This window comes from Hemicordylus capensis, chromosome 10, assembly GCF_027244095.1.
Source record: "Hemicordylus capensis ecotype Gifberg chromosome 10, rHemCap1.1.pri, whole genome shotgun sequence".
Lineage (NCBI taxonomy): Eukaryota > Metazoa > Chordata > Lepidosauria > Squamata > Cordylidae > Hemicordylus > Hemicordylus capensis.
This window is the reverse complement of record NC_069666.1, coordinates 21,017,454-21,045,340: the sequence shown is the minus strand read 5'-3', so window position 1 is coordinate 21,045,340 and position 27,887 is coordinate 21,017,454. Positions and strand designations below refer to the sequence as shown.

Below are 27,887 nucleotides of genomic sequence, written 5' to 3'. Positions count from 1 at the left end.
CAGAACTCTCTAAGGTCCTGCAGACCAGCTTCATAGGCACATAGGAAGCTGCCATATTCTGAGTCAGACCATTGGTCTATCTAGCTCAGTATTGTCTTCACAGACTGGCAGCGGCTACTCCAAGGTTGCAAGCAGGAATCTCTCTCAGCCCTGTCTTGGAGAAGCCAGGAAGGGAACTTGAAACCTTCTGCTCTTCCCAGAGTGGCTCCATCCCCTGAGGGGAATATCTTCCAGTGCTCACACTTCTAGTCCTCTGTTCATATGGAACCACGGCAGACCCTGCTTCGCTAAGGGGACAAGGCATGCTTGCTACCACAGAACCAGCTCTCCTCTCCTTAACCAGCTCATGGGGGACCAGATCAGGATAACCATCTCATTTTCTTGCATGTGTATCTTCAGTCTCTGGAAATGTTCATAAGCAGTTCCTTAGGCTGCAGTAATAGGGCCACTCTTGTTATGAAACAGTTTTGCAATGTCCCTTTGTTTTTCTGTAATATTTTTCTGGCAGGCATAGTTTAGGGTTTTATTGCACCCGTTAATCCTAGGCCCAAGCACACAAACTGTAGCACTCTCTCATCCAGTATCTGTTCTTTTATTATTAAGGTCAAAATATCAATCCCACCATGACCTGCTGCCGTGACAATAAATAACAATAACTTACTTTGGTCTGCAAAGGCTCTAACAACCTCACCTCCATCCATAAGATAATTTAACATTGGCAAGAGAAATTAAAAAAAAAAATACTTAGTCCTCCAGATTTCCATGCAGGCTCAGCAAGAGAAGACAAATTCCCCTCCCTGTCCCACCAAATTAAAAAAAGTTTGAGATTTTTTCCAGACGTGGCAAATGTGGGATGAAGCCACCTGATGGTTGGTGATGAGAACATGGAGTTGGTCTCAATGAGCACAACACAGCAATGGGCCTGAGATGATGACGCAGCCTCCAACTCGCCCATGTCAGGGAAGCACCAGCATTTCTGGGTGAATCAGGTTGGATTCTTTCAAACAAGAGAGGAAAATGTATGCTAAACCTACCATTACAAGTTTTAGGTATAATTCTAGTAAAATCCAGGACATTTGCATGGAGAAAAACAGAACCCCTCAGAAGCCTTGCACTGTTTTTTCCGCTGTGGTCTGGGGAAGACGGTAGAGCCTGAAGCGATTACAGCCAGGGTGGATTAGGGAAGAACAGGGAGCTGGGTTTTAAATAAAGACAATAATTTAAAGAGTTGTGTTTTCTCAGAGATCAGGATCTCATGCAGGGAGCCGGAGCATGCGAAAGTCCATGGGGCTGGGCAGTAATGGGAGCTCTTCTCACGTCTCCACCGGACTAGGAACCATGCTGTTGGGGGTGTCTGGAAGCTGGGATGACAAGGAGGTCACGTCACTCCCAGAGGAATTGCCCAAGGAGCCGGATTCTGAAAAGGACACCTGCAGGGAAGAGAGATAAAAGGAAATCAGGAGCCAGCCGTCAGAGTCGGGATTGGCCTGTATTTCAGAGCATCGTGGCCCTATAAAGTTTAAGGCAGGGGTTCTCAAATTTGGGTCCCCAAATTATGTTGGACTACAACTTCCATCTTTGCCAGCCCCTATGGTCATTGTGGCTGATGATGTGGATTGTAGACTCATGACGTCTGAGAACTTGGTTTAAGGGATGCCCCTTGTTTGCTTCACATTTCCATAGAAAATACCACATTTACCTAAATCCAAGACTAGGTTTTCCCCTCTTGATGTTAGAAATTGGGATTGTCTTAAATTCAGTGTCTTCTTCCTTCCAGGTAAATACAGTATAACCTGGATTTAACCTGTGTTTTTAAGGGGGTCATCTTAAATTCAGAGTCGTCTTCTGTTTGCGTAACTATGGGTAATGGATGCCCTTTATTTTCTACATCCCCAATTCCTTGAAAATTCCTTGAAAATTAAATATTCCCAATTCCTTGAAAATTAAATATTGTCAGCTCAGTTGAGAATGGTTTATTATCCCCCATTACAGTTACAAAACAAAAATAGCAACAAAATAGAAATGCACCTTAGATCCATTATTATTTGCTCCCACTGATAATCTGATTAAGTTTTATTTGGGAAGGCTGTTAAAGCCTTCCCAAAAAAGGATGATGTGTCTCTGTAGCGTTACATCCCACTTTGCCAAAAGGATTCATATGAACTCCATTTACGAATTAAATGTGCTCCATTCTTGATTATTAGTATAGTCAACAACAGATTCCCACTTCAGCCAAGATTCCAAAGTGGTTAGCATAAAGAGAAGGTTCCCCTGTCCCCAAAGGCTCACATCCTAGAAGGAAACACAAGGGAGACACCAGCAGCCACCACTGCATGAGGCTGGATAGGGCGGCCAGTTGCTCTCCCCCTGCTAAATAATAAAACGCTGTCATTTTAAGAAGGTGCCCCTTGACCCAGCTAGCAGGAGCCACTTAATGAGGCCAACCTTTGCCAGCCACTCATTTATAATTTATTTTGAATCTGTCCACTCTGATTTTCACCCCAACACAGCTCCCAACGTGCTTTACATAGTAATAGGAAGATGGTTCCCTGTCCCAAAGGCGCTCCCAGTCTAAAAAAACACACAAGGGAGAACCCAGCATCAGCCACTGGGAAGGATGCTAGGCCGGGCTGAACAACTGCTCTCCTTTTAAAAACAAAAAGAGCCACCACTTTAAAAGGTACCTTTTTGCCCGTTTAACAGGGGTTAATTGATGGATTGTATTTGTTTAATCAATTCACTACATCAACCGAATTTCCACAGATATAGAAGTGTAAAAGTAATCTTCTGAAGCCAAAACAACAACAACCCGCTTCTTGTTTTTGAAGGATGCCACAGGTATTTTTTAAAATGGTGTTTCTCTTATATTTAGCAGGGAGAAGGGATGTGTCCCTGTCCAACCCCTGCACTACATCCCTCCAGTAGCCATTGCTGGTGTGTTTCTTTTTAGAATGTGAATCCCTTTGAAGACCAGGAGCTGTTTTTATTTATTTTTCAATGTAAACTTCTTCGAGCACTTTTGGTTATTTATATGCTGCAGTTTCTATAAGAACTGCACGAAGAATTAAACCATTTTAAAAATCCGCTGTCCAATTAGATGTGGCATCTAGTCAAAAGGCTGTTGATGAAACTGATTAATTGGTCAGAAGACTGCAACCCTGCTAGAAATAATACTCTTTCTTCCTTGGGGCTTGATGGAAGGCTGGGACTTTGTTCCAGGACATGCTTACAGAACAGTGCAGATACCACTAATACAAAACTAATACAGCCACAATGGGGGCCTTTCCATCTCCAACAGCACAGCTCCTCTGGCTCGCCTCTGTAAAGGGGCTGCCACCCGTTAAGGAATTCACTACGCTCTCTGGATGTTCTTTTTTGACTAGGCAGTAGTCCAGTGGCAAGGCAGCAACGCAATGCTGCACTCCATATTTCAAAAGCATATTTCATCAAGTGACGCTTCCAGTACTAGAAAATCATCACTTAATTATGCAGCAGCTCTCCCATCTCAATTCGCCATTATATTAACTAAATATTGCACAGGATTCATTTTTGATTATCCTCTAAAGCATAATTCTGATATAGGAAGGCGTGCATTAGGAGAAGGAGGGGGGGATAGGTTCTCCTAGATGTGTGCACCTTCCTTGATATTCAGCTGCAATTATTGTTCCAGTATCTAGGCAGAGCATCCTATCAGCAATCTTGAACCACAGCCCCGTGAAGAAGAGCCATTTAAACCAACTAGCTGACATCTACAGTGACACTGCTCTTAGGCAGACACTAAGCACGTTCCACTAAGTTGGGAGCATGCATTCTAGGCTGCTGTTGGAGTAGCACAAGGACCTAGTGCCAAGCAAGGAATTCTGTCCCAGGCTTGTTCTTGCACTAGCAGATGATGTTGCCAAGTTGCATAATAACACATTGCACAATGACCACAGATTTATATTGTGTGGAAGGGGTTTTCCACTGGCAGTGGTGCAACACTGTGGCACACTCCCAACTCTGCGCAGCTCTCAAATGTGAGTGCAATGACGATTCTCATTGTCCTAGCACAACACGAGTCTGGATGTCAGCCCCTATGCTGCTAGCCTCGTTGCTCAAGCAGGATGCAACGAGAGTGCAAGAGACCGTGTAACTTTGAGCAATTATACAGCTGTGCAAACTTCTTGCATGTGTGCAACTTTGTTCATTCCACTAGAGCAGGGTTAGTCTGGATGTCAGCCATTAATTGGTTAGCACTGTGAACACACACAGAGGCGTAACTAGGGAAAACGGCGCCCGGGGCAAGCACTGAAATGGCGCCCCCCCGCCGCCCTCCCAACATACTACATTATACTTAGGATTTTCCTAACAAGCTCCCGCCGCCACCAAGCCAGGCCACTGACTGGCCGCCAGGCGCCAGCAAAGCAATGGGGGGGGGCGCAGGCGGCGTGGAAGGGACCGCTCGTGGGGAAGGGGGCACCAACGCGCTCCCTTGACTGCTGCAGTGCTGCTGCACTGAGCAGGAAACATTTATATTAACAAAAAAAAATTAAAAATTTTTTTAAAAATTTGGTCATGGCGGCGCCCCCCACGTGACCAGAAAAGATGGCACCCGGGGCATGTGCCCCCCCTGCCCCCCCATAGTTACACCTCTGAACACACTAGTTTATAGTACAAGCACATGCCAGTCCTAAACACTTGCTCCACACTCAGTTTTATTTCCAGTATCGTTTTGTCACTTTCTGGAAGTACTGGTCATACAATGAGCGTATTTTGTTTTGTTTAAGGTGTTTCCATGTATACTATCTTGCATATTTTCTTTGGCCTGTGTTGCACTTTCTGCACTTAATGTTTAATCAAATGTTTGTAAACTTTTATTGGTAGGAAGGTGATTGCGGTCACCTAAAACTGTGTTCCTAAAAATATTGTTGTTCCTAAGTACTTGCACCAACAAGTTGTGCCATTGTACTTCTGTTTATCCTGTGGTATAGGGTCACTCTAGAGCAGGGATTCTCAGTGTTGGGTCCCCAGATGTTTTTGGACTTCAACTCCCATAATCCCCAACCAAAGGCCACTGGGGCTAGGAATTATGGGAGTTGAAGTCCAATAACATCTGGGGACCCAATGTTGAGAATCCCTACTCTAGAGGACTTGAGGCCAGGGGTGGATCTTATCTATGGGCAAAGTGGGCAGCGCTCACTTTCAATTTGTCCATCAGCCATGTGGTCCCTGCCTCTATTTTGTGTGCCTACTGCCTCCCTCTGTTGTTCCCTGCTGCTCTTGCCTGCAGCCTGCTACTAAGAGTTGTGAGTTGGGCAACAGTAGCACCAACTTCAAAGAGCAAATGAGAAGCCCCAGATCTTTTAAAATGTTAATAAGGCAGGAGACAATAAGCATGCTCACTTTTGTTTTACGGAATAGGTGGTCCTAGGACTGCCCTATAAACCAATCAGATTGGGACTCGGGTGATTGACTCCTCAGGCAGCCAATCAGAGTGCCCAGAGGGTGGGGAAGTATTTTTATTTTAGCCAGAAGAATCCAATCACCATTGTGGCTAGAGAGCAGGCTGGCTGGCTGTTGGTAAATCTAACCTTTTGCTGGCTTTTTTGTGTTTGCTTGGAGGGGAAGAATGTAGCCATGTTCTCTGATCTTTATGCAAAGCATTATAATAGCCCATTCCCAAAATGACATGCCATCTGGGGCAAATCTAGGGTAGGGCAGGCAGGGCATGTGCCCCGGGCACCACTTGAAGGGGGGCACCATTTTTTAAATTTAAGAAATTAAATAAATGGCCGCCGAAAACAAAATGGCCACTGTGCATGCTCAAATGGCCTCTGTGAGGCCCTAGGCCATGCCAGGCCTCACAGAGGCCTTTTGAGCATGTGCTGCAGCCATTTTGTTTTTGTTTGTTTTTTTGTTTTTTGTTTTTATTTAAATTGCCACTGCATATGCTCAAATGGTTACTGTGAGGCCCTAGAGGCCATTGGGGGTAGGAGGAACCTTTGCAGACCCCCTACATGGCCTTTAGGAAGCCCCCCGAAGGGGCTACAGGTTAAAAAAATTAAATGTAATATAAGTCACTGCACACATATTCAGTTTGGCACTATGTACAGAGAATCAGGGCTTGTGAATACTGAGCTGAAGCATGAGCTAGGATTGTATTCATTTGCTCTTACTTTGCTTCTTTTGATAAGTGAGTTAAATGTGATGTCTTAATAATATAGCTATTAATGGTGAGTTTGTCTTTTGAATCAGTGTGAAATCCTTAGTACTAAGGTCCACTGGGAGTTTCTTGCTTTCTTTCTCTCATTTTAACTGTCTCTGCATATCCTTTAATTATCTTCAGAGTATCTGGGAAAAGTCAAATTCTCCATTTATTTTTAAAACTTATGTAATAGTGATGCTACAATACATAATACAGAATTAGACAGGCACTTCTGTTTAGTTTTCCAAGCATACCTCCACATAGTATTTGGGTATTTCATGAGCCCCAGCATACTGAAATTTGTAGTTTTCCAGCATTTTTTGGTCTGGCTACGTCCACTGCTAAATAGTTTTTGAAAGATTAAAAGATTAACGAGCTTGACTTGTATTTTTCAGCTGATATTATGGTAAAGTTATCTGAAAGATCGGTGTGAGATGTTTGGACAGGGGGGGGCAATTTCAGTGCTTGCCCTAGGCACTATTTTCCCTAGATACGCCTCTGCATGCCATAAAACATTGGAAGGAACAGCAAACAGTAAGACTGGACTAATTAGATTAGAAACTGGCATAAGAAGCCAGAAAGTTCTTTTAGGGCATATGCATGGATTTCTGAGTCCAAACTGCTTTTCAGTTAATTGCAGAAGTGGCTTTCCATGTAGGTGTGATGCAGAGAAGGAATGGATTCTGTTGGAAGGAAAATAATTTTTAAAATCCACTTGCTATGTTTTTCTCTGGATTGTGGCCACAGTATCTGTAACATTAATATGTCCACTGGGGTTATGGTTCATTGGGCAATGATTGAGGAAGTGATCTCTAAAATGAACATCTGTTGCTTGCTAAAATGGACACCCAGGGTAAGTGGTATGTACCCAAGGTGGGCAAAATGACCTCCAGCATGGTGTTCAGCAGGCATGGCCTAGGGAGAGGGTGTTCTCCATGCATCTTTGCTTCCTCCCATGGTGTCCTCTAAGTTAAAGGAAATGGTTCATAGCTGCAGCAAGTATCATTGAAATACCTGTGATTTTTTGATTATTTATGTATTTTTGAAATAGGCAGGCATTGCTGCCCTTGTAACTTCAGAATGCATTTGTTCTCCATTTTTGTAGCTGGTCTCTGCTTTACCTGTGGCTTATATAGATTTATTTACTTTTACATGTATAGTCTGTGCTTCCTCCAAGAAGCCCAGAGTGGTGCACATGGTTGCATTTATCCTCCCAACAGCCCTATGAGGAAGGTTATGCTGAGGGATAAGTGACTGTCCCAGAGTCCCACAGTGAGTTTCATGGCTGAATGGAGATTTGAACTTGGATTTCCCCAGTCTGGTCAAGCACACTAACCACTGCACCACTCTGGCTCGGAGTTCTTTCTTGTTGTTGTTATTTATTAGTAGTAGTATTCATTTTTGAAATCAGGCAGGCAGAGCTGCCCTGGTGAGTTCTGGATGCATTTACTCTCCATAGAGGCAGCCTTTTATAGCTGGTCTGTGCTTTACTTGTGTTCTGATCCTTCTGTGTTACATACAAGTCTACACACTACTGCAGTCCTGTTAAACACTATAAAGCAACCGATGTTTTCCATTTGTCTCTTTATCTCTGCTGATGAGCAATTGAGATTTGTGTGCTTGAATGTTTGTATTTTGTTCTTGCTTGTTAGCTACAAATTTGCACTTTGCCAGTTATTGCTAAGGCACCCGCCTGGTCCTGGCGACGCCTCTGCAGCTGCCCACAATTGGCTCCACCCATCACCTGCCCTGCCTCCCCACCCTAGTCCCAGGAATCACCAGCCACCACTGCTTGAGGGCAACCTGTCAGGTCAGATAGGCAGGTTCTTACACTACTGTGTACTCCCCACCCGCAAATGTAGTTGTGTGAATGAGCCTGTCATTGTCGACACACCTACGCTAACCTCTTATTTGCTGGAACAATGTCCACAGCCTAACACAGAGATGACATCTGTGGGCTTAAGCATGTCTGTGTGGGATTGTATTTGGCAAGTTTTAGGAGTGAGTTGCCACTCTCTTTAAAGCTAAGGGCCATTTCACACGTTCAAGGAGACACATGTGCAGGGATGCATTTTCAGAAATTTCATTACATTTATATTCCAGCTTGGAAGGGGCATACATAGGGTTCCCAGGTGCAGGGGCATAGCTAGGGGAGAAGGGGCTTGTGTTCACCCCTCTCTCTGGCGGGCCCTCAGAGTGAAGGAGATATTGAAGAAAATAGGGAGGGGTGCAGGTTCTTTGAACCCTTTCACTCAATTATAGCTATATACCCCCTGCCCAGGCACTGACCAGATAAAGGCTGGCTTAGCTAAGCAAGCAGGGTGCAGCCTGTGACCTTCAGGCCATACCTTGAGTATACTCAACTCATGAAGGTCCCCCTAGACCTTTGCCTTTTACACACCTTCCCCAAAATGAATTTGTTTCCCACACATCACATTTTTAGCATATCCCCACTAAAAAGTGTAACACATTGAAATGACCCTGTTTTCACATTGCCCGAGTGAGAATTGAGCTGCTTGGCATCAGACAGTTGTTACGGTGGGGAAATCTTTCCGAATGTCTAGCCTGAATCGGCTTTCTCACCCTCCATTGAATCTAGTCCTGCCCTCAGGAGTAGCGGGTAACAAGTCTGTTACACTCCCTCTGTGACAGCACTTCAGATATCTGAAGGGCTAGCAAATAGGACCATAGAACGTGAGAGTGGGGAGGGTCCTTGAAGGTCTAGTTCAACCCTCTATTCAGTGCAGGCACCTGCAATCACATCCCTGGCAGATCTGTCCAGTCTGCCTGAAAAATTCCATTGAAGGAATGCCCATCACTGCAGGAGGTATCCCATGAAACTGATTGCCAGGAAATCTAGGACCAACAAACAGAAGTACTTTTTCACACAACGCATAATCCACATGTGGAATTCTCTGCCACGAGATGTGGTGACAGCCAACAACCTGGATGGCTTGAAGAGGGGTTTGGATAACTTTATAGAGGAGAGGTCTATCATTGGCTACTAGTTGGAGGGCTATAGGCTACCTCCAGCCTCAAAGGCAGGATGCCTCTGAGTACCAGTTGCAGGGGAGTAACAGCAGGAGAGAGGGCATGCCCTCAACTCCTGCCTGTGGCTTCCATCGGCATCTGGTGGGCCACTGTGCGAACAGGATGCTGGACTAGATGGGCCATAGGCCTGATCCAGCAGGGCTGTTCTAGGTAGACAGTTCCACTGTCCAGCAGCTCTGACAGTAAGGGAATCCTTACAGTATTTTATTCGTCGTTCTCAGAGGCGCTCTTACCCCTGGACTTCAGGGCCAAAGTCCAGGGCCTCCACACTCCCTGCTCCCCCCCCCCCGCAAATCCTCGAGTCTGTCACGAGTAGTGTGGGCGCCCGGAGCTGTGCCATACCACCAGACCGCACTGCGCTGGGCGGCCGGGCATGACTGTGACCTGTGCCGGGACGCCAAGTGTGACCTCTGCTTTAGAGGCAAAGGGAAAGTGGGGAAAGAGAGATAGGAATATGTTGTTGCATATTAAAAGGTTTCTGCTAATGCATAATTGCATAACTATACCTGTTTTATATTCTTACATTCTAGTGAGTTCAGTTGCTGTTTGTGCCCTCAATAACCCACATGTTAAAAATACTGCATGTGTCACTGTCTGTGTGTGCGCATGCGCAGGGGGATGATGCTTATCTTGCGGTGCGGTGGTGGTGAGGCAAAATGCCTTTAGGTCCAGGCTCCAAAATCACCTAGGTGCGCCTCTGATCATTCTCTGAAGCTATGCCTTAGTAAGAATTGAGCCAGCTTTTCACGAGAAAATCTGCACCAACACAAATTCAGCTCACACTACAATCCTAAACATTTGCACAGCCATATATCTGCTTACAATAACAACCTGACAGAATGCTCTGTAGCAATGTCCTGAGAGCGGTTCTCTGCATGTGCCATGCTAAATGCTTTTTAACTAGGGCCACAGATCCTAGAGCCAAGTTCTTAATATCTCTTCTGATAGCATGACGTCAGTGCATGTTAGCAGCAGCTGCGCACATGCCCAGGGCCAGTTTCAAGTCCAGCTACAGAGCAAACCCTCATGAGAGTTTCAAAATCCAGCCAAAGTTTTTAGACAAAGAATAGTCCGCCCAGGCTAAGTTGGGAATATGGAAAAATACACTCTCTTTCACAACACAACAATATCAGCAGACCTGATAAAACCCTGACATATTTCACAGCTTATATAAAACATTAACGACAAGATATCTTTGTGATAGAAGAGCTCATAACGAGCCTGGCCTGAGAGACCCTTGACTAGCATCCTCTTCTCTATTCCCAAGATAAAACATTATTCTATTCTATCACCAGGGGAGCACCAAGGCAATTTTGGTGCCTGTACCTGAAGGGCTTTGGAGCTCCCGCCACCGCAAGTTAAAATTAAAAAGTTAGGGGGAGCCTCCTGTGGCCACCCCATCCTGCCGCTGCCCCGTGGTGCCGCCAAACTGCGGTGCTGAACAGTTCCGGAATTCAAACTACCATGTTCACAGCCGGGGGTGGTGGTGGCAGGTAGGGGTGAGCTGAGCAGGCTTCCCCCACCCCTGTGGTGGCAGTGGGTGGAGTGGGAGCGGCTGCTGGCCCTGACCATTCAGCCCAGCAGCCCTTGAGAACGGCGAGAAAGCTCCTACATGCCTGCACAGTTATACTAGAGTGTCGCAAGCCCGTGATGTCACCGCCACCCTGGGGCTGGGGTGGGCCTGCTCAGCTCACCCCACCAGGGGCATTGCCACCATTGTGCGAACGGGTTCAAAGAACCCGGGCCGCCAATGGTAGGGGCCACTGAAGCCCCCAGGGGGTATGGCTTGGGCTCCAGAAGAGGCCCCAACAAACCCCTCATGCTCAGGCTACTGGGAGCCCCGAGTGAGCGCTTGCTGATTCTTCTCAGGCAGCATTTGCTGCCTGAAAGTGTCTATTCCCCTTTCTCTCCCTCCAGTCATCAGGGGGGCCGCCAGTCGGCTGGCTCCACGCCTGCACCCCACACGCCCCAGCCACGCACATGGCAACTTGAATTCTTGAAGTGTCCAGCGCTGCAGTTCGGCGCCGTGGGGCAGCGGTGGGGTGGGGTGGCAGCAAAAGGGCCTCTCCCGGGTCTTTGGAGGCCCCCGTGGACCTTGGAAGCCACGGACTGGGTCCCCAAGGTCTGGGGGTAAGAGTGCTTCTGTCTGTCAGAGAATAGAGTTCTATTCTATGTGATATTCTATCACAGCTCACAGCTCACCATAGCAAACAGTCAACCACATTCAAAAACACAACATACTTTAAAAAATATATAAAATTCTGAAACGGATATAGGCAATTCAATACAGTTTGATGATTCAGTACAATTTGGGTGGGCAGCTACATTCCTGATCTGTTCTCAAGCAGCTAATAACCCTGTTCACATTTGGTTCAACTCATATACAATTGTTGTACAGGTTCGAGTGTACGCATAGTTATCCAGACACTATATTCAATACACATACAGTAATACACCTCCTATCTGTATCCTGTGTTCACTTTTAAAATTAACACATGTACATTCACTCACACATGACAAGTGTACAGACACCTATCTGCATGTATAACATCATGTATCAATAGGTTCCTGATGAATAATATATTGTACCTTTGTCTTACAAAACATACAGCTTTACAGTGACATTCCACTAGTCTCAATGGAACTACTCAGAGTAAGCAACTAAAGGATTGCAGTCTACATGCTGTGACAAGCTCTTTCATGTTGATTTGAAGCCTTCCTTGAGGTTGCAGAAAGATGGTTTCATCACTAACTATAGCAAGCTGCTATAGAAAAACTAAAAATCAACGCAGCACTGAACCTCTCCGCTTGCTAAAAGGAACAATTCCACAACGTCACAATCTTTTATCTGGGTCAGGCTTAACTATATTAATACAGCTTCCTCACCACCAAAGCCTAAAAAGTAATAATCTAGATTTTTAAAAAAAAAAAAAAATCTGTACATGAAGCTATATTGGATGGGAAGGGCAAAAATACCTCCAATCTAGGTTCATTCCATAAGGTGTTTCCACACAAACCTGTACCAAATAACTAATTGTACATAGGGATTTTTTTTTTATTCTTAATGTCCTTACAGACTCTTTCATCACCTAATGGCACAGCGGGGAAATGACTTGATTAGAAAGTCAGAGGTTGCTGGTTCTAATCCCTGCTGGTATATTTCCCAGACTATGTTGCCACGGCATGCTGCAACACATGAGTAGACCCCCGGGCTCTGGGGTCTGCCGTTTGATCATCTGCAGGCTAAGCCCGCTCTCCCCACAAACCTGCTTATGGCTCTTCACACTGATTGTGTGAAGAGCCTCCTTGTTTATTAAATAGACTTCATCACTTCCCCCTCTGCAAAATAAAACTAACAGCTGTAACTGGTGAGATAGACAACTCTCCCCCAGATGAAGAGAGTTTCTGGGGTCAAAGAGTTCCTGGAATAAAACTCAGCTGAGTTCAAGCAAGTCAAGTCAAAGTGCTCCACATTTACAAACCAGGATTTTTAACTCCAATAAACCATTCCAGCTATTATTTCCGTTCAAAATACTTTTTCCTCGGAAGTACAAACACAGCCCCATCTCCTGTACTGAACTCTATTCAGACAAAGTCATTTAACATTCCAATGAGAGTTGTAGCAAATAGCTGGTGTGCCATACCCAAGGTCCCCCTTACTCTTTGAATACATTTGATTCATGGGGCTGGAGGCACCACCTTCAGTTCCATTGTTGCAATTATACTAAAGGCCATTAAGTTCATCTCACAAAGTCTGTGCAGTATATACATATACAAGTCTGTACATTATTCACACATGATGTTCAACACATGCATAGTAGTATACTTCCTATCTGTACCCTGCATTTGAGGGGACCTATACCCAGATTCACTTTTAAAATGAATGTGTGCACATTCACACATGTATACAGACGTCTGTATGCACATACAGCATAATGTCTGAATAGGGCTATACCGCTTGGATATTCTAATCAGTCCATAAGCAATGATGCATTGGAAAAGTGGGAATAATCTTCCCTATGACCATTCTCTTAAGTAAAGTAAGGTAAAGTAAACAGTAGAAGTAGAAGTGTGCGTCAAGTCATTGTTGACTCGTGGCGCCCATGTGGTTGTCTTTGGTAGACTACAGGAAGGGGTTACCATTGCCTCCTCCTGCACAGTATGAGATTATATCTTTCAGTATCTTCCTATATCGCTGCTGTCTGGGAAACATACCAGCGGAGAGTTGAAGCGGCAACCTCTGGCTTGCTAGTCAAGTCATTTCCCCGCTGCACCATTAGGTGACTTATTTTCTTAAGTACACCATTGGATACAGAATTCTTGTATGATGATTTATCACTCTCAATATGTATGGCACTTTACAAAAGACAAGTCCCTATTCCAGGAATTTACAATCTTAAATCTGATGCCGAAGAAACACCAGAGGAACATAGGGAGCTGCCTTCTACTGAGTTCGGTCAGACCGTTGGCACATCTAGTTTGGTATTGTCTTCACTGACTGGCAGCAGCTTCTCCAAGGTTACAGGCTGGAGTCTCTCCCAGCCCTATCTTGAAGATGCTGCCAGGGATTGAACCTGCGACCTTCTGCATGCAAGCAGGTGCTCTGAGCTATGGCCTCATCCCCTGAAAGGAAGAGGAAAGGGAAGGAGATGGAAGCAGAGTGGGAAGAATGCTACTATAATGTCACTGCTAAGAAATGCAGTTGCATGTACAAGAGCTACATTGCAGTAAGGAATGAGGACTAATGCAGGTTAATACTAGAAAGCTTAATGGAAGAGGTGGGTGGTGAGAAGGACTCTGAAGGAAGTGAGAGAGGTGGCATCATACAGGTATTCTAGGAGGCAGTTCCGGGCATAAAGGGCAGAAAGGCAGAAAAGAAGTTGAGAAGGTGGTAGCAAGCATGAATCCCCTTTGCTAAGTAGGGTCCACCCTGGTTTGCCTTTGAATGGGAGACTAACTGTGTGAGCACTTTAAGATAAGATATCCCCCCCTTAGGGGATGGAGCTGCTCTGGGAAGAGAAGAAGGTTTCAAGTCCCCCCCCCTGGCATCATCGCCCAGAGAGGGCTGAGAGAGATTCCTGCCTGAAGCCTTGGAGAAGCCGCTGCCAGTCTGTGAAGACAATACTGAGCTAGATGGACCTATGGTCTGACTCACTATATGGCAGCTTCCTATGTTCCTATGTTTAAGAACTATGTGCTCAGCAACGAATGAATCTGTGTTTACTGGACAGTAATATATATATCCAAGCATAGATTGTGGAGCCGTTCCTCCCCACCATATTTTAGGCCTTCCTGGACAACAGTATCTTTCCACCTGAGCATTGCCTGCTTCTCCCCACCACCACACACAAAACACCACTTAGCAGTTTAAATGCTCTTTTGCCCTCATAAACAGGGTGGTGAAAGTGTAGTGGCTAGAGTGCTGGACTTGGACCGGGGAGACCCGAGTTCAAATCCCCATTCAGCCATGAGACTAGCTGGGTGACTCTGGGCCAGTCACTTCTCTCTCAGCCTAACCTACTTCACAGGGTTGTTGTGAAAGAAACTCAAGTATGTAGTACACTGCTCTGGGCTCCTTGGAGGAAGAGCGGGATATAAAATGTAAAAATAAATAAATAAATAAATAAATAAATAAATAAATAAATAAATAAAATAAAGTGGATGGACTCCTTGCTACCCACTCCAATCCCTTAACAGTCTTCCAGTACATTTAATGATGGTTCTAATCTGTGTTAGCAATTGTGGACTGGAGTTATTAATTGTTCTAGAATTATTAATCCAGAGTAAAAAGTGCATGATTTTCTGCCATGCTTCCCATGCAGCAACTGAGAGCCAGTATGGTGTAGAGGTTAGAGTGTTGGACTAGGACCAGGGAGACCCGAGTTCAAATCCTAGGTAACTCTGGGCCAGTCACTTATCTCTCTCAACCTAACCTGCCCACACGTACACTGCTCTGGGATCCTTGGAGCATGGAATATAAATGTAAAATAATAAATATTCCCAATACCCTTGACTGAGCGAGGTTTAGGAGATAAGCCAGCCATGGAGCTGGTGGAAGATATATTTGAGTAGCAACTCATCCTAAGAAGCCAGAGGGGAGCTAGAGGCAGCAGCTCAGGTGGCTCTTTCCTCCCCCGCCCGAGAGCCGGGCTGCCTGCTATTCATCAGGTAGAGCTGCACAATTAGCCGTGCATTTAACTGTGCATCTAACTGCCCAGTAGGGCTGCATGGTTAAGCTGTTGAATGGGCAGGCTTCAGACAGCCCAGCTCTCAGGTGGGAGAGAAAGGAGCCTCCCAACCTGTCTCCTGACTCCTGAATGAAAGGACGTGACCCCCTTGGCTTGGTTAGGGATGAAGGCTTAAACTAAGGGAGATCCCTCCCACCCGGCCCTGCCTCTTACCAGTTGCTGAAAGGCAGGTTGGTCCAAGTCACTCTGCAAGGCGAAGTCGCTGAGAGCTTTCCAAGGGGGCTGGTACGTCTGCACCTCCACTGCGTTGCCCTGCACGGCACTGTCATGGCGGATGGGACTGCCAGCTACCAGTGGGGTCCCGGTCAGGCCCTGCAGGCTCTGGGTGGGGGGAGGAGTGAAAGACAAATGGTCAGCAAAGACCCACGCAAAGCAAATCGGCCTTTTACCGGTGAATCGCTGGGGAAAGCATCCACGGTCAAAGAGTGCAGGAGCAGGCTTGGATTATCCCACAGGGCAACAGGGCATATTCCCGGTGCGCCCCACCACACTTGGTAGCAGTGAATACTCCCACCCTTAAGTACCCATTCTGCCCAAAACCCATCTCCCTCCCTACATACATTCCACCGCCCTCTCAGTGCCCTCAGTCTGGCCCTGTGCAGGAATAGTATGGAGAGTTATGGGATGTCCTTCTCCATCATCACCACCCCAAAAAAGACCTTGGTAGGTTGTGGAGGTAGTAAGAATACTTGGCAACAACTTCCCATGAATTGTCTTGTAATCCTTACAACCCTTATGGAATTGTTGTGAGGATTACAAGACAATTCATGCAGATTCCTTATGAAAGATATTATCATCCATATTGCAGCAGTGTGCTGAGGCTTAAGAGAGCACAGGCTTGCTTAAGGTGACCTCATGGGTTCATAGCCAAAGCAAGATTCAGATTCACAGCTCAGTCTCTTAGCTCAGGGGCTCCCATCGTGTGGGTCTCCTGATATTGTTGGACTAGAACTTCCATCATGCCCAGCCATGAAAGTTTAGTGGATGTAGTGTTGCGTTAAAGGCCCAGATCCATCTATTGTCACTACATCAAAACCAGCCCTCCACTCATCTGAGAAGACTAGGACATTCCTGGACTCCACACACACCCTCCCACTTGTATTTTGGACACAAAATCTGCTGCAGCAGGTCTAACTGATACCTGGGAACTGCACCCTTATGAATAGGGCCGGATGATGACATGCTCAGGCCCTAAACTATATCAGGCTTAAAAGATCCCATAGCATTACAAACAATGTTTTGTTCTAACCAAAAGGACAATGGAAATAGAAATAAGACATCTTTATTTTTACCTGACAAAGATTCAATGAAAAAGTAATAATCTAACAAAAACAGTAATCATGCAATAAGCCTATTTGCATCAGAAATACCTCTAAATGGAAATATATGTAGTCTTTTAATTCAGAGGCCCCTCATAATGCAAGGCCCTAAACTATAACTTACTTAACTTGTGCCTAAATCCCCTACTGCTTATGCATGCCAGAGACATGGGGCCGAGTCATTGCTGAGTCCCAGAGGCTCAGCAATGAGAACTAACTCTGCACATGTTCAAAAGCACACTCCTCAGTATTGCTTACAGTTTTGCAGAGCTGAGCTCCAGGATAATCAACAGGTCCTGGAGCTCAAACCTGCCCCCTACCCACACACCCCCCTCAGATGAAAGGATGCTATTTTTACAAGTCCCCAATGGCAAAGGCCTGCTGATATTTGGGAACAGGTGTATGTATGTGGGAAACTATCTGTTTCAAAGTGTCCTAGATTAGGGAGAGAAAGAAACAGCTTCCGCAGAAATTTGTGGAGGGGGGAGATCCAGAATGGGGAAGTGGTAATCTGCAGTTACAGAGTGTGTGTAAAACTCTCTTCAATCATTTCTAGTTGGCATTCTGGTGTTAGTCTACAAAATCTGGCCATGGGTGTATACAACCCTTGGTCCAAAGTAAATTGGACTCTTGCTGACTTCACACACACACACACACACACACACACACACACCCTCCTGTTCCCCCAACAGGAACTGCTATCAATAATGCAGTGACCCCATTTCTCCACCCCATTCAGTTGGTAGAGAGTAGTAACTAAATGGAAATTAAATCATTTAATTAATGGAGAAACGAGATACCTCTGCCTCTGATATGCAGAGATAAACTACCACTGCCCCGCAAAAAGGCAGTCTTTCCCATAGAATTTGTTTCCGCTTTTCTCCAGTCTCGCCTTCTGCTTCTCCTCAAAGCTTTCACCCCTCCAAGACGATGGTTCCTCCCCAGATCAAAGTTAACACAATTTATTCCCAAGAAGGGTACTAAAAGCAAACTGGGGATATTTAGGGGTCTTCTTAAGAGGAGTTGTTGGTGGGGTTTTTTTAAGTGGGTGTTTAAATCAATACATTTTAAAACCTTATATTTTAAATCTTATTGTATTAAGATAAATACTACTACTAAAAACTGGGGCTCTTGTTTACAGGCGGTTATTAGCTGACTGCCAGACGAAGTTATTCAACAGAACTTCTCAAGCATTACTCTAAAGGACTATTACATGTCAGTGGGTCTTCCATTGAGTAATGTAGTCACAAGACAAGGGTGAGTCCATGGGGGGGGCATGAGTGGACAAGCACACACCCCCAAGCAGCTCCCCACCCCACTGTTTCAGAAATCTAATATGTGGGACCTAGCTCACCCATCCATACATGCATTTTGCCCCTTCTGTACCCTCCACCCTCAAGTTTTTTTTCCTGGTACCTCCACTGTTGGTCAGCGAAGGAGCTGTTTTTCATTTGGGTGCCATGATCATGCAGGTAGTTCTATGCAAAGGAAGTTATCCAGGAAGTTCTATGCAAAGCCCATTTAACTGAATAAGAACTGCAGATTGCAGATTCCACACGAGCATCTGAGGCGAACCCCCCCCTTCATTTGACGGAACGTTCCATCTCATAGCCTGTGTCTTCAGGTTTTCTCCCCCTCCAGGTGTCTCTCTTCTGCACTCCTACATTTAAAGGAAGGGCTTGCTCGCTCATCAGGCTTTCCCTCTGTCTGCCCCCCTGAAATGTAACCAGCTCCTAATAATAATACAGATTCTAACCTCAAGGTTCCCTGTCGGGTTGTCATGCAACCCAATGGTCCCCGTTAGAAGCGTAATTTCCACGGCATACGAGGCAGCTTACTTCTGGGCAAATGTGCAAAGGGTGGCGCGGACCAGACACTGCACATAAAACTGTGTTCAGGCTCATAAATCGCTTTTCCTTCTGCTCGCTTTCATTTGGTTCTGCATTCTATAAGCGAGCGCATCAATTTCACAGAGGTTAATATTTATTATTTTCTGCCCCACTCTTTCCTAATAAATTTCACTATATTTGAAATGTTTCGGCTGTGTAAGAAAGCAAAGTGGAAATCCGTGTTTGTTTGTTTTTTAAAAATTCATTTTAAAATTACCCTTTGGATTTTATTTGGTCTCCACCCAATACTAATGTCCATGGCAAAATCCACTCTCTTGCGTCTTTCCGATTTGTTTCAATGAGGCTGACTTACAAAGGAGGACTTTCAGAGGATCGTGCCCTTAGCATTTATATAGTGCTGTGCAACCCAATCCTTTTGCACATATACTCAGAAGTCAGTCAGTCTCAGTGTGTTTAAATAGGATTGACTTCTAGGAAGTGTGCGATCGTAAGAATGTTTAGAGAGTTCACAAACGCTGTCAGCCATCCATACAACATCCCTATTAAGGCAGCAGTTCTCAATCTTGGGTCCCCAGATGCTGAACTACAACTCCCATCACACACACACACCCCACCGTTGGGGATGATGAGGATTGAAGTCCAGTATACAGTGTCCCAGGAAAAGGGGGCCACTGGAAAATATGTCAGCATTATTAGACCCCCAGACTAGAGATGGGGGAAGGTGTCTAGTGCCTGGACACGATCCTCCGGCGAGCTTTGCGATTTGCCTAAAGGCTACCTAATGGATTTGTGACTGGGAGTTTTTTTCGGCTCACGCGGATGCAGCGCATCATCTGCTCAGGTTTACTCTGAAGCAAGCCCCACGGCATTCAGTGGGCTTACTCCCAGGTAAGCGTGCACAGCATTGCATGGCGCCACACCTCTCGAGCATTCTTGGACATATATTCCTAGACATACTTGTAGAGTAACCTTCCGACAATTTGCCCACCACGATTTTAAATAAACTCCAGTCAAACGACAAGCAAGAGCGGGGAAACCGAGGCACCTTGGGCGAGGCAATCCAGCCCGTCTGCCTCTTGGAGCGGGAGACGAAGGCGTCTTAAAATGCGGGGGAACGATTGCAGATCCTGAATGAAGACTTTCAGGGAAGGGAGGCCCGGACTGCAGGGACCCTGCATCTGTCCTCCTCGATCTTCGGGATCAGGGGGCTGAAGAAGCGCCCTGAGGCAAAGGGCGAGCAAGCCCCTCCTGGCTGGAGGAGGACGGGGACTTATGGGGTCCGGAAAGCTGCCCACTGGCGCTAATGGGCCAATCGGCGAAGCAAGGCGTTTGATTTCAACACGCACGGGCCAAGATCGGCGTCTCCTTAAGAGAGGACTTTAGCCCGGGGATGCAGCTTGCAGGGAAGTAACAGCTGGAGAGAGGGCGTGCATGCTGACAGTGGCCCACCAGTGAAACAGGATGCTGACCTAGATGGGCTTCCTTGGGCCCGATCCAGCAGGGCTGTTCTTATGTTCTCCCCTAGCTACGCCCCTGCTTAGCCCTTGGAAAGAAAGGCAGTAGTGCCATTGCCCAAGAGCGGTGGGGCCGGGGGGGGGGCATGGAGAAGGAAGGCAAGATCCATCCATAGCTGCCTGGATTCCGTGCATATTATTTCCCCTATTGACTGACTGAGTGCCGTTAAGTCGGTGCCGGCTCGTGGCGACCACATGGCTAGGATGATCATCCGCCTTGCACTTGGCCTTGGAGGTCTCTCATTGCTGTCGCAATCGAGGCCACCCACCTGGCCGCTGGTCCTCCTGTTTCTCTACCGCCCCCAACTCCCGCCTCTGGGCGGCGGAGTGCAGCGCCTCCTCGCCTGGAGGTGCCTAGGCCAGGCGGAAACGTGTGTCCTTTCCTAGGATCAGCGACCCAGAGGGTCCTTTTGGGGAGGGGCGAAGGAGGGATCTTTACGTGCAGAGAGGCCCGGGGAAAGGAAGAAGCCCCCCACCACAAAAAAGCAACCGTGCGCACGCGCACGCGCCCCCGGGTTCGCACTCACGGCCTTGTCGCTGTGCTGCTGCTGCTGGAGCTGCTTCATCAGGATGGACTTTTTCTTGTCCTTGCAGCGCTTGTTCTGGAACCAGACGCGGATGACGCGGGGGCTCAGGCCGGTCATCTCCACCAGCTGCTCCTTCATGAGCGCGTCCGGCCGCGGGTTGGCCGCGTAGCAGGTGCGCAGCGTGTGCAGTTGCTTCTCGTTCAGCACCGTCCGCACCCGCGTCGTCTTCTCCGCCTGCTTGTGCACGTGGGGACGCAGCGAGGACTGCCGCCCGGGCACCGAATCTGCGGGGGCGGGGAAAAGGCAGGCTGATCAGCAGGGGGGCGGCCGGCCTGGAGGCGAGAGGCGCCCCTTTCTGAAGGGGGGCCGTGCAATTGAAGGGGGTGGCCAGTGCAGTCATTTCTGTGGCTTCACCTTTTGTGGGGGTTTTTAGATAGTTGTAAGCCTCTCGGGGCAGGGACCTATCCCCTAAAATAAAACGCCATACACATCGGACAGGTATTCCAAGGGGCGGAGGAGCGCCCTCCCACGGGCGCGGGGGGAGGTCCTGGGGGGCTCCCTTAGGAGCCCTGAGCCTCCCTGACCCAGGCGGCTACCCCTTAGGAGGAAAGCCCTCCCTTCCCAAAACGTCGGGTGCAAAGAGGCGTCTAAGTAAGTCCAGCGAGGAGGCAACATGGTGCAGAAAGTCTTGTAAGAAAAGTGATATTTTGAAATTAAACAAAACGTTAAGGATTCACTAGCTACAATCTGCACATAACTAAAACATTACTTTTGTTTAGTTGTAAAATGTGTATACGCTATGACTGGAAGGGTCTGTTTCTCCCCCCGCCCGCAGAGAGAGAGAGAGAGAGAGAGCTTGAAAGATAGACCACCGTATTTGGCGAGTCGCGGTTTCCTTTGGCTAACTTCTTACATTGCCTTGGACTGCACATTCAGCGGCCCCTGAGAGACGAGCTCCGTTTATATAGAGCCGCCCCAACTGCCGCTGAAAGCAGCGCCTCGCAGAAGGCTGCTGAAGGCAAGACCTAAGGAGGCCGATCCTCCGCCAGCCACGTCTCCGAGGAGGAGGAGGAGGAGGAGCAGGCCCTTCAGCGCCTGGCTCCATCCCAGATGGGGGCTTGGCTTAAAAACCCATCTTTGAAAAAGAAGAAAGATGATGCGGGAGCTGTCCTTTCCCAATTCTATCTTGTGGACTTCTAGTAAATAATCGCTAACCGTATAGGAACGGGGTGTGTGTGTACGTGCATGGTAGCATTTAAACGGGCATTGAAATCCTTTCGCTCCTCTCTGCCCATTCTCATTTAATTGCAAGATTTCCTTAGAAACCGCCGCACAGGCACGTAATGGGGGGAAACAGACTGGCTCTGCCCTCCGCAAGGGAATCATTGTCAGAAGGAGGTGGGGGGGGGTTAATAATAATAATAAATATAAGATATCGATCAGACTGCGCAAAAGCTAGGTCCGCCTTCTAGCGGGTTCAGAAGAATAAAGGCAATTTTTAAAATCACCAAAATGCTGCATTAAAAGAACGTTCTGGTCTTCAGGTTTGTTGCTCCTGGTCAAAAGCAAATAGGTTTCTGGCTACATTGACAGGCGGATGTTAAAGCTGAATCAAATGTCGGAGGTGGGGACCACCACACCCCCCCCCAATACAACACACCCACGAAATGGCTCTTTGAAGGTCCGATCTTGGGCTGAGTTTTATATCGGCGCGGGCTAGCAACCAGTTCCGACATACAGGCTATTTTATATTGGAAGAGCCTATGCACGTCAGACTTAAAATAAATTTAAAAAATCCACTGCAATTATTTTAAAATCAAATGTTGGGCTCGTTACACAACAATTTATCATGTCAATATCATGTGTGAGAGAGAATTTAAGAAAATAAATCTAATATGGGAAATGAGAAAGAAAGAGAGAGAGAGAGAAAGAAAAAGAAAGAAAGAAAAGTGCCAGAGATTATTAAAGAGAAAACTAAGGCTACAGAGCGAAACCCACTTACTAGGAAGCTAGTCCATTGATTTACTTCTGAGTAACTATGAGGATCTGGCAGTGAAGATGTACCAAAGAGCCCAAATGAAAAATATTTCCCTTTTTAGATGAACAAAAATCTATCAGCCACGTAAGTTTGCATCAACGCAAAATGATGCAAAGTATGTTTGCATCAAATGCACGTGAGGATTTTGCGCAGATAAAATTTTCCAAAGAACTGACACCTCTGCCTGGGATGTTTGAGTATGAAATTGATGATCGAGGATTCGTTTGAAGACGATAAAAAAAGTTATATAGATGATGCAAAAGTAAGAACAGATTGATTGATATCTTTATTAGGATTAACTAAAGGATCACAAACAAGTGTCCTAATAAAGATATGATGCAAAGTGACGTTTGGTATTCCCTCCCCTCTAATGGACCAGCATCGTAACCTGCCAATGCTATTTACATAAAGGGATAGGCGGCTACACGGCACAGCCGTTGTCAGGATCCCACCCTCCCTGCTCTCCACCTCAAGGAAATTAGGAGCAGAACTTCTGCCTTGGTTTGTCATATTTTCTTCCCTATCGATCCGGAAAGAGTTTCCAAAACTTAAATTTCTCAAGACAGTTATTGGAGCTCAAGACTGTCTGGAAATCACAGCCCGGAAGGAGACAGAATGCAAGAGTGAGAGGGCACTCTGTACGCGCTCAGAGACGTCACTGCACTTCAGCAGCGCTCCTAGGCCTGAGTTCCGCCGCAGTCGAGCCTCCAGCACCGGGATTGTGACACCAGTTTAGGAGCCTTGATCTCTTTCTAGCCTCAAAGGAGCGACTCCAGAAAGTCACCCGAGGCCTAGCAAAGACTCCCTTCAAATCCCGGGCCTCTCCGCTAAACATGGAGGTGCCCAGAGACCAGCGAGGTGGAGAACTCCACAAGTCTGTGGTTTTGACACCCCAACTAAGCAGCAGAGCGAGGAGGCTCTTGCACAAAAGCGTGGCACTGGGAGAAAGTGGGGAGGAGGAATGAGGCTGGATCCAATCTCACGCATCCGCCTTTAGTATATGTATATATATTGCTGAAGGGACAGCGGAATCCTGCAGAGTTGAAAGGCAGCTTTCTTCTGGCTCTCTCTTTCGCTGGCAGGGCTTTGACATGATGACTTCAAAAAAGGATATGTAGCAAAGCAAAAAAGCATATATAGGAAGCAGAGAAGGTACTGGTCACAGGAGGGAGGGGTGGCTTCCACAGGAGCAGATCTGGAAAACTTCAAAAGTTGGGAGCGGAGCGCTCCCCCCCCCCCCCGCCCGCCCTCTGCAACTCTGCCCTGGATCCATGAAAGCCACGCAGCTCACGGCTCTCCCCTTTCAGAGGGACTTTCTTTGGTGATCATTTCCCCTCCCTGGAAAGACCACTCCGAAAGGGCAGCCTTCAGCAGCCAAAGACATCCGAAACCGTCGGACGGCTCGTTCTTTCAGCAAAGGGGACTGAACGTCGCAGAAAGAAAGAAAAAGGATCCTCGCCTTTCTTTTAACTCCCTTCCTCTCCCATGCTGTCGACACTGGGAGGAGTGTAAGCTCCTCGGAGCAGAGATCCTTCGAAAGTCACTTGCTAAAATTGATGGCTTAAATAACTCCTGAAATCACCGTTCACAGGGGAGATTCTAAAAGTACTCTGTTGGCTAGAGATTTCTCTATTTGGCGGTACAGAAAACAAACAAACAAACAAACAAATAGGAGAGGTGCCTCCCGATGTTTGCCCAAGAGGAAATAGTACTAATTTTAATGGGATTTGCTTCCATATAAATTTGCATGGAGTTTCACTTCGCGTCAACCCCCCTCCCCAAATCGTGCAGTCTTAAAGCCTAAATAAACTTGCGCGTCTTATTCACGCTTTATGTAGAACTGTACACTTTCTATTTGTATCGGTGCATTGGAGGGGCCTGTTCCCAGGTTCGCTTTTTAAACGAATCGGCGTACAGTCATTGGCACAAACACATGGGCCAGTGTACAGGCTTCTATGCACTCATACAGCAGAGGAAGGCTGTACAGGCGCAGGCCTTCCGAGGATCGTGGCAGAAAGAATCCAGGCAGCTGTAGGGCTGGCTGGAGAGAGAAGGCCACGAAGGGAGGGTGGGAACGGAGGGAGGCCGAGAGAGACACTGACCGAACATTCCTATGTTTGAACTTTAACCGGTGTAAACCTCCTCAAGACACTTGCTTAGTCTATGTATACATATCTACAGTCTATAGATATTATAACATATAATTTGTAAATGAGTGTCATTGGCACAGAAACGTGTCAATGTGTACAGACAATGTGTACAGACAATGTGTACAGACTTGCACAAAACATGCAATAAGTGTATAGTCTATACACACAAGTGTATAGTCTATAGATACTATAACATATAATTATAATATAATATAATATAGGTTATAAATGCAATAATGATCTACATCATAGAGATTATATACAACAATCTATATATAATCTATCTATCATGCCATGCAGTACAATGCGAGATATATAGGAAAGAAGGATGCGGGTACGGCCGGCCCTACCTGTCAGCTGGAGGCCCTGCCGGGAGCTCTGGAGGTGTCCCGGGCTGCGCGGGGGACTGTCGGCCGAGCCCGCCCTGTCCAGCAGGAGGCTGTGATCGGCGCGGCAGAGCAGTTCGTGGTCCCGCAGCGAGAACTCGTCGCCCGGCAGGAGCTGCCGGCTGCACACCGAGCAGCGGAAGCACTCCAGGTGGTAGACGTTGTCCCGGGCCCGCATCACCAGGTCGCTGCTGCTGAAGCCGGCCGCGCACTTGGCGCACTTGATGCCGAAGAGCCTGCAGGGGGGGAGGAGGAGAAGCGTCAGCGGGGGCCGGGCGTTGTTGTCCCAGCAGACAGAGCGCTCCCCAGCACCATAGGGTTTATCATCCGTTTTGATAGCAGGCCCCTCGCGGCAGGGACCTAGCGTCTCTTTCGAGCAGGCTGGTCCGGCTCTGTCTACATAACGTGGAGCCCCCTCTGCAGCAAATCGTAATCAGACATCACAACATTTTGCTGCCTCTCGGGAAATCGTATTCGTCGCTAGGCTCTAACAACCAGAAAGTGTATGCTCCTGGAGGCAGGGACCTAAGTTCTAAAGCCATGTATTTCAGCGGCGCCATATAGAGAAATAATATTACTACCTCTCCGATACTCTTAATAATAACTATGCCGATATGATCAACAACAAAGAAACTCCTGGAGGTGCAGGTGCTATAAACCATCCTGTACGGGAGTTGCATCGCATATATGGATAACGTTTCGCTACCTTTTAAGTAATTATTCTGTGGTTAATAACAATGTGTACCGTGTATGTTCCTGCAGGCAGGGACCTAATCGGGAAAGCGCCATATACAAGAGAGGCGCCGTTTAAAACAATAATTTTTGCGCCTCTCGGGTACTTTTTAGTATTTTTTTGGTTGATATTCGATTAGCATAATTAGTATCCGGTCTTCCTAATACTACAGTTGCTGAGTCTGTTTTCAGTATGCACAGGAATTTGGCTGGCATGCAGGCCAGTCAAATCATTTCTAGGCCTAGATACAAACCCAATAGGAAATCTGCATTAAAAGAGTCTTGCGATTAGGAAATATCCTCCTGACTCGATTCATATGGCCGATGAGCTTACTTATTTAGATAAGCTGTCCCCAAATCAATTTCGATTTCCCAACTTGTACAGGAAAATCACTCTTATCCGCCTCCATACACTGAAGCAGCAACAGGGTTGTTGTGATTCATTAGGATCCAGTGGTGATCTCTTTCTGAACTTCCGGTCGTCAGGAGTTCAAAGAGTAAAGACATAAGTCCATCCTCTGACCCGCCTTAAATTTCCCCCAGCGAGAATTCAAGAAAGGAGGAGGACAGAATTTTAATGCCGACGGCCACACACTTCAATCTGAATTTTGCAAGATTTAGGTGGCTAAGGCCCTGGCCAGGAGGAAAGGGAAAAAAGGACTGTGTGTTTCTTACTGCTTTTGGATGTCCCGGCTAGAGAGGGAGGGAGGGAATCACCTGATATAATCCCTTTTACAATACGTTTTGCCATCTCTCACAAAGCAAGTGCAGGTCTCGTCCAAATATTGGCTACAATCCGCACATTTCAGACACGCCGCGTGCCACTCCAGGTCCGGGGAAACCTTCAGGATGTACTGGTCGTGGATTTCGCTCCCGCAGCCCACACACATGGCAATCCCAGGTTTTTCTACCAGTGGAAATGAGCAAAGGACACTAAGAACGGACAGAATCTCTCATCAGGGCTTTCTCAAAAAGATGTGGGAAATAAGAACAACTTGAAAATCAACCCCAAACCAGCCTCGGGTTTTTGCTACAGACTTTTGCTTTTTGCCCTCCAAACAAGCAACCTCCCCAATCAAAAGCCGTTAAAAAAATCCACTTGGCAATCCTGATCTTTGGGAATCACACGCACTTTTCCCCACCGATCCTGTGGAAACGAAGGAGATTGCCACAGGCGCCGGTTACAGATCTTTCATAAATACAGAGGAAAATGGAGAGAGAGAATCTGATAGTCTCAGAATTACCAAGTGAGATAATCAGGTTGCATCGGCGAAATAATAAATATTCTCCTTTCTCCCTTCTCTATAATTTTCTAGTTGAGGGCTGAATTGCTAGAGAAAGGTCCCTGCATAAGGAGCCCATCATAATATACTTTAAAAAAACAAAGCACCAGCAAATTTTGCAACAGCATGAACCCCGAGGCTTTAGTAAGAATCAAGCCCAAATCAAGCGATGGTGTGAGAAAAATCCAAAACATACCGCTTACAACATTTATACTATTATTATTCTGTTTATTATTATTATTCATAATAATGATGATGATACTATTTTCGTCATTAAAAAAAATTTTTTTTAGTCCCCCGCCTTAGGTTTGACTAAAATAAACTCCTTCTGTTAAGCCCGTATCCACATTCCAATGCACTCAACCCTTTGCAAAAATATTCAGACCAAAAATAAAAATACAGCCACTTACTTTTGGAATGATCCCCCATAGCACCCAGGAAAGGATAAGGAAAAATAATATCCACCATGCAGAAGGAGATGTGCAAAAGTCCTATGGTGTAGAAAGATAAGGGTTCTCAGCCCCACGCACTGCCTGCTCTTTCCTAACTAACTACTCCAGCCTGGAGCACTTGGGAGGGGAGCCTGTCCTGTCCCATACGCAGCA

General features: G+C 46.6%; 1 protein-coding gene across 2 annotated transcripts; it reads right to left on the bottom strand.

Moving 5' to 3' along the window:
* Nucleotides 1-576: 576 nt before the first annotated feature.
* On the bottom strand, nucleotides 577-27,887 carry ISL2 (ISL LIM homeobox 2). 2 transcript variants are annotated; one of them, XM_053272772.1, is made up of 6 exons: nucleotides 27,693-27,887; nucleotides 26,717-26,932; nucleotides 25,232-25,503; nucleotides 20,694-20,977; nucleotides 15,637-15,804; nucleotides 577-1,430 (listed from the first exon to the last, which is right to left on the bottom strand). In XM_053272772.1, exons 2-6 carry the CDS (start codon nucleotides 26,887-26,889, stop codon nucleotides 1,314-1,316), a joined length of 1,014 nt encoding a protein of 337 aa, XP_053128747.1. In that variant the 5' UTR covers nucleotides 26,890-26,932; nucleotides 27,693-27,887; the 3' UTR covers nucleotides 577-1,313. The 2 variants fall into 2 exon arrangements, with proteins under 2 accessions (XP_053128747.1, XP_053128746.1); XM_053272771.1 differs by having other exon boundaries at nucleotides 26,717-26,906.

Coding starts and splice junctions, on each gene's coding strand:
- ISL2 (XM_053272771.1), bottom strand. CDS start 27,750: ATGGTGGATATTATTTTTCCTTATCCTTTCCTGGGTGCTATGGGGGAT. Junction 26,907..27,692: donor TATGGGGGATCATTCCAAAA/GTAAGTGGCTGT, acceptor TTCCACTGGTAG/AAAAACCTGGGATTGCCATG. Junction 25,504..26,716: donor TGTAAAAGGGATTATATCAG/GTGATTCCCTCC, acceptor CCCCCCCTGCAG/GCTCTTCGGCATCAAGTGCG.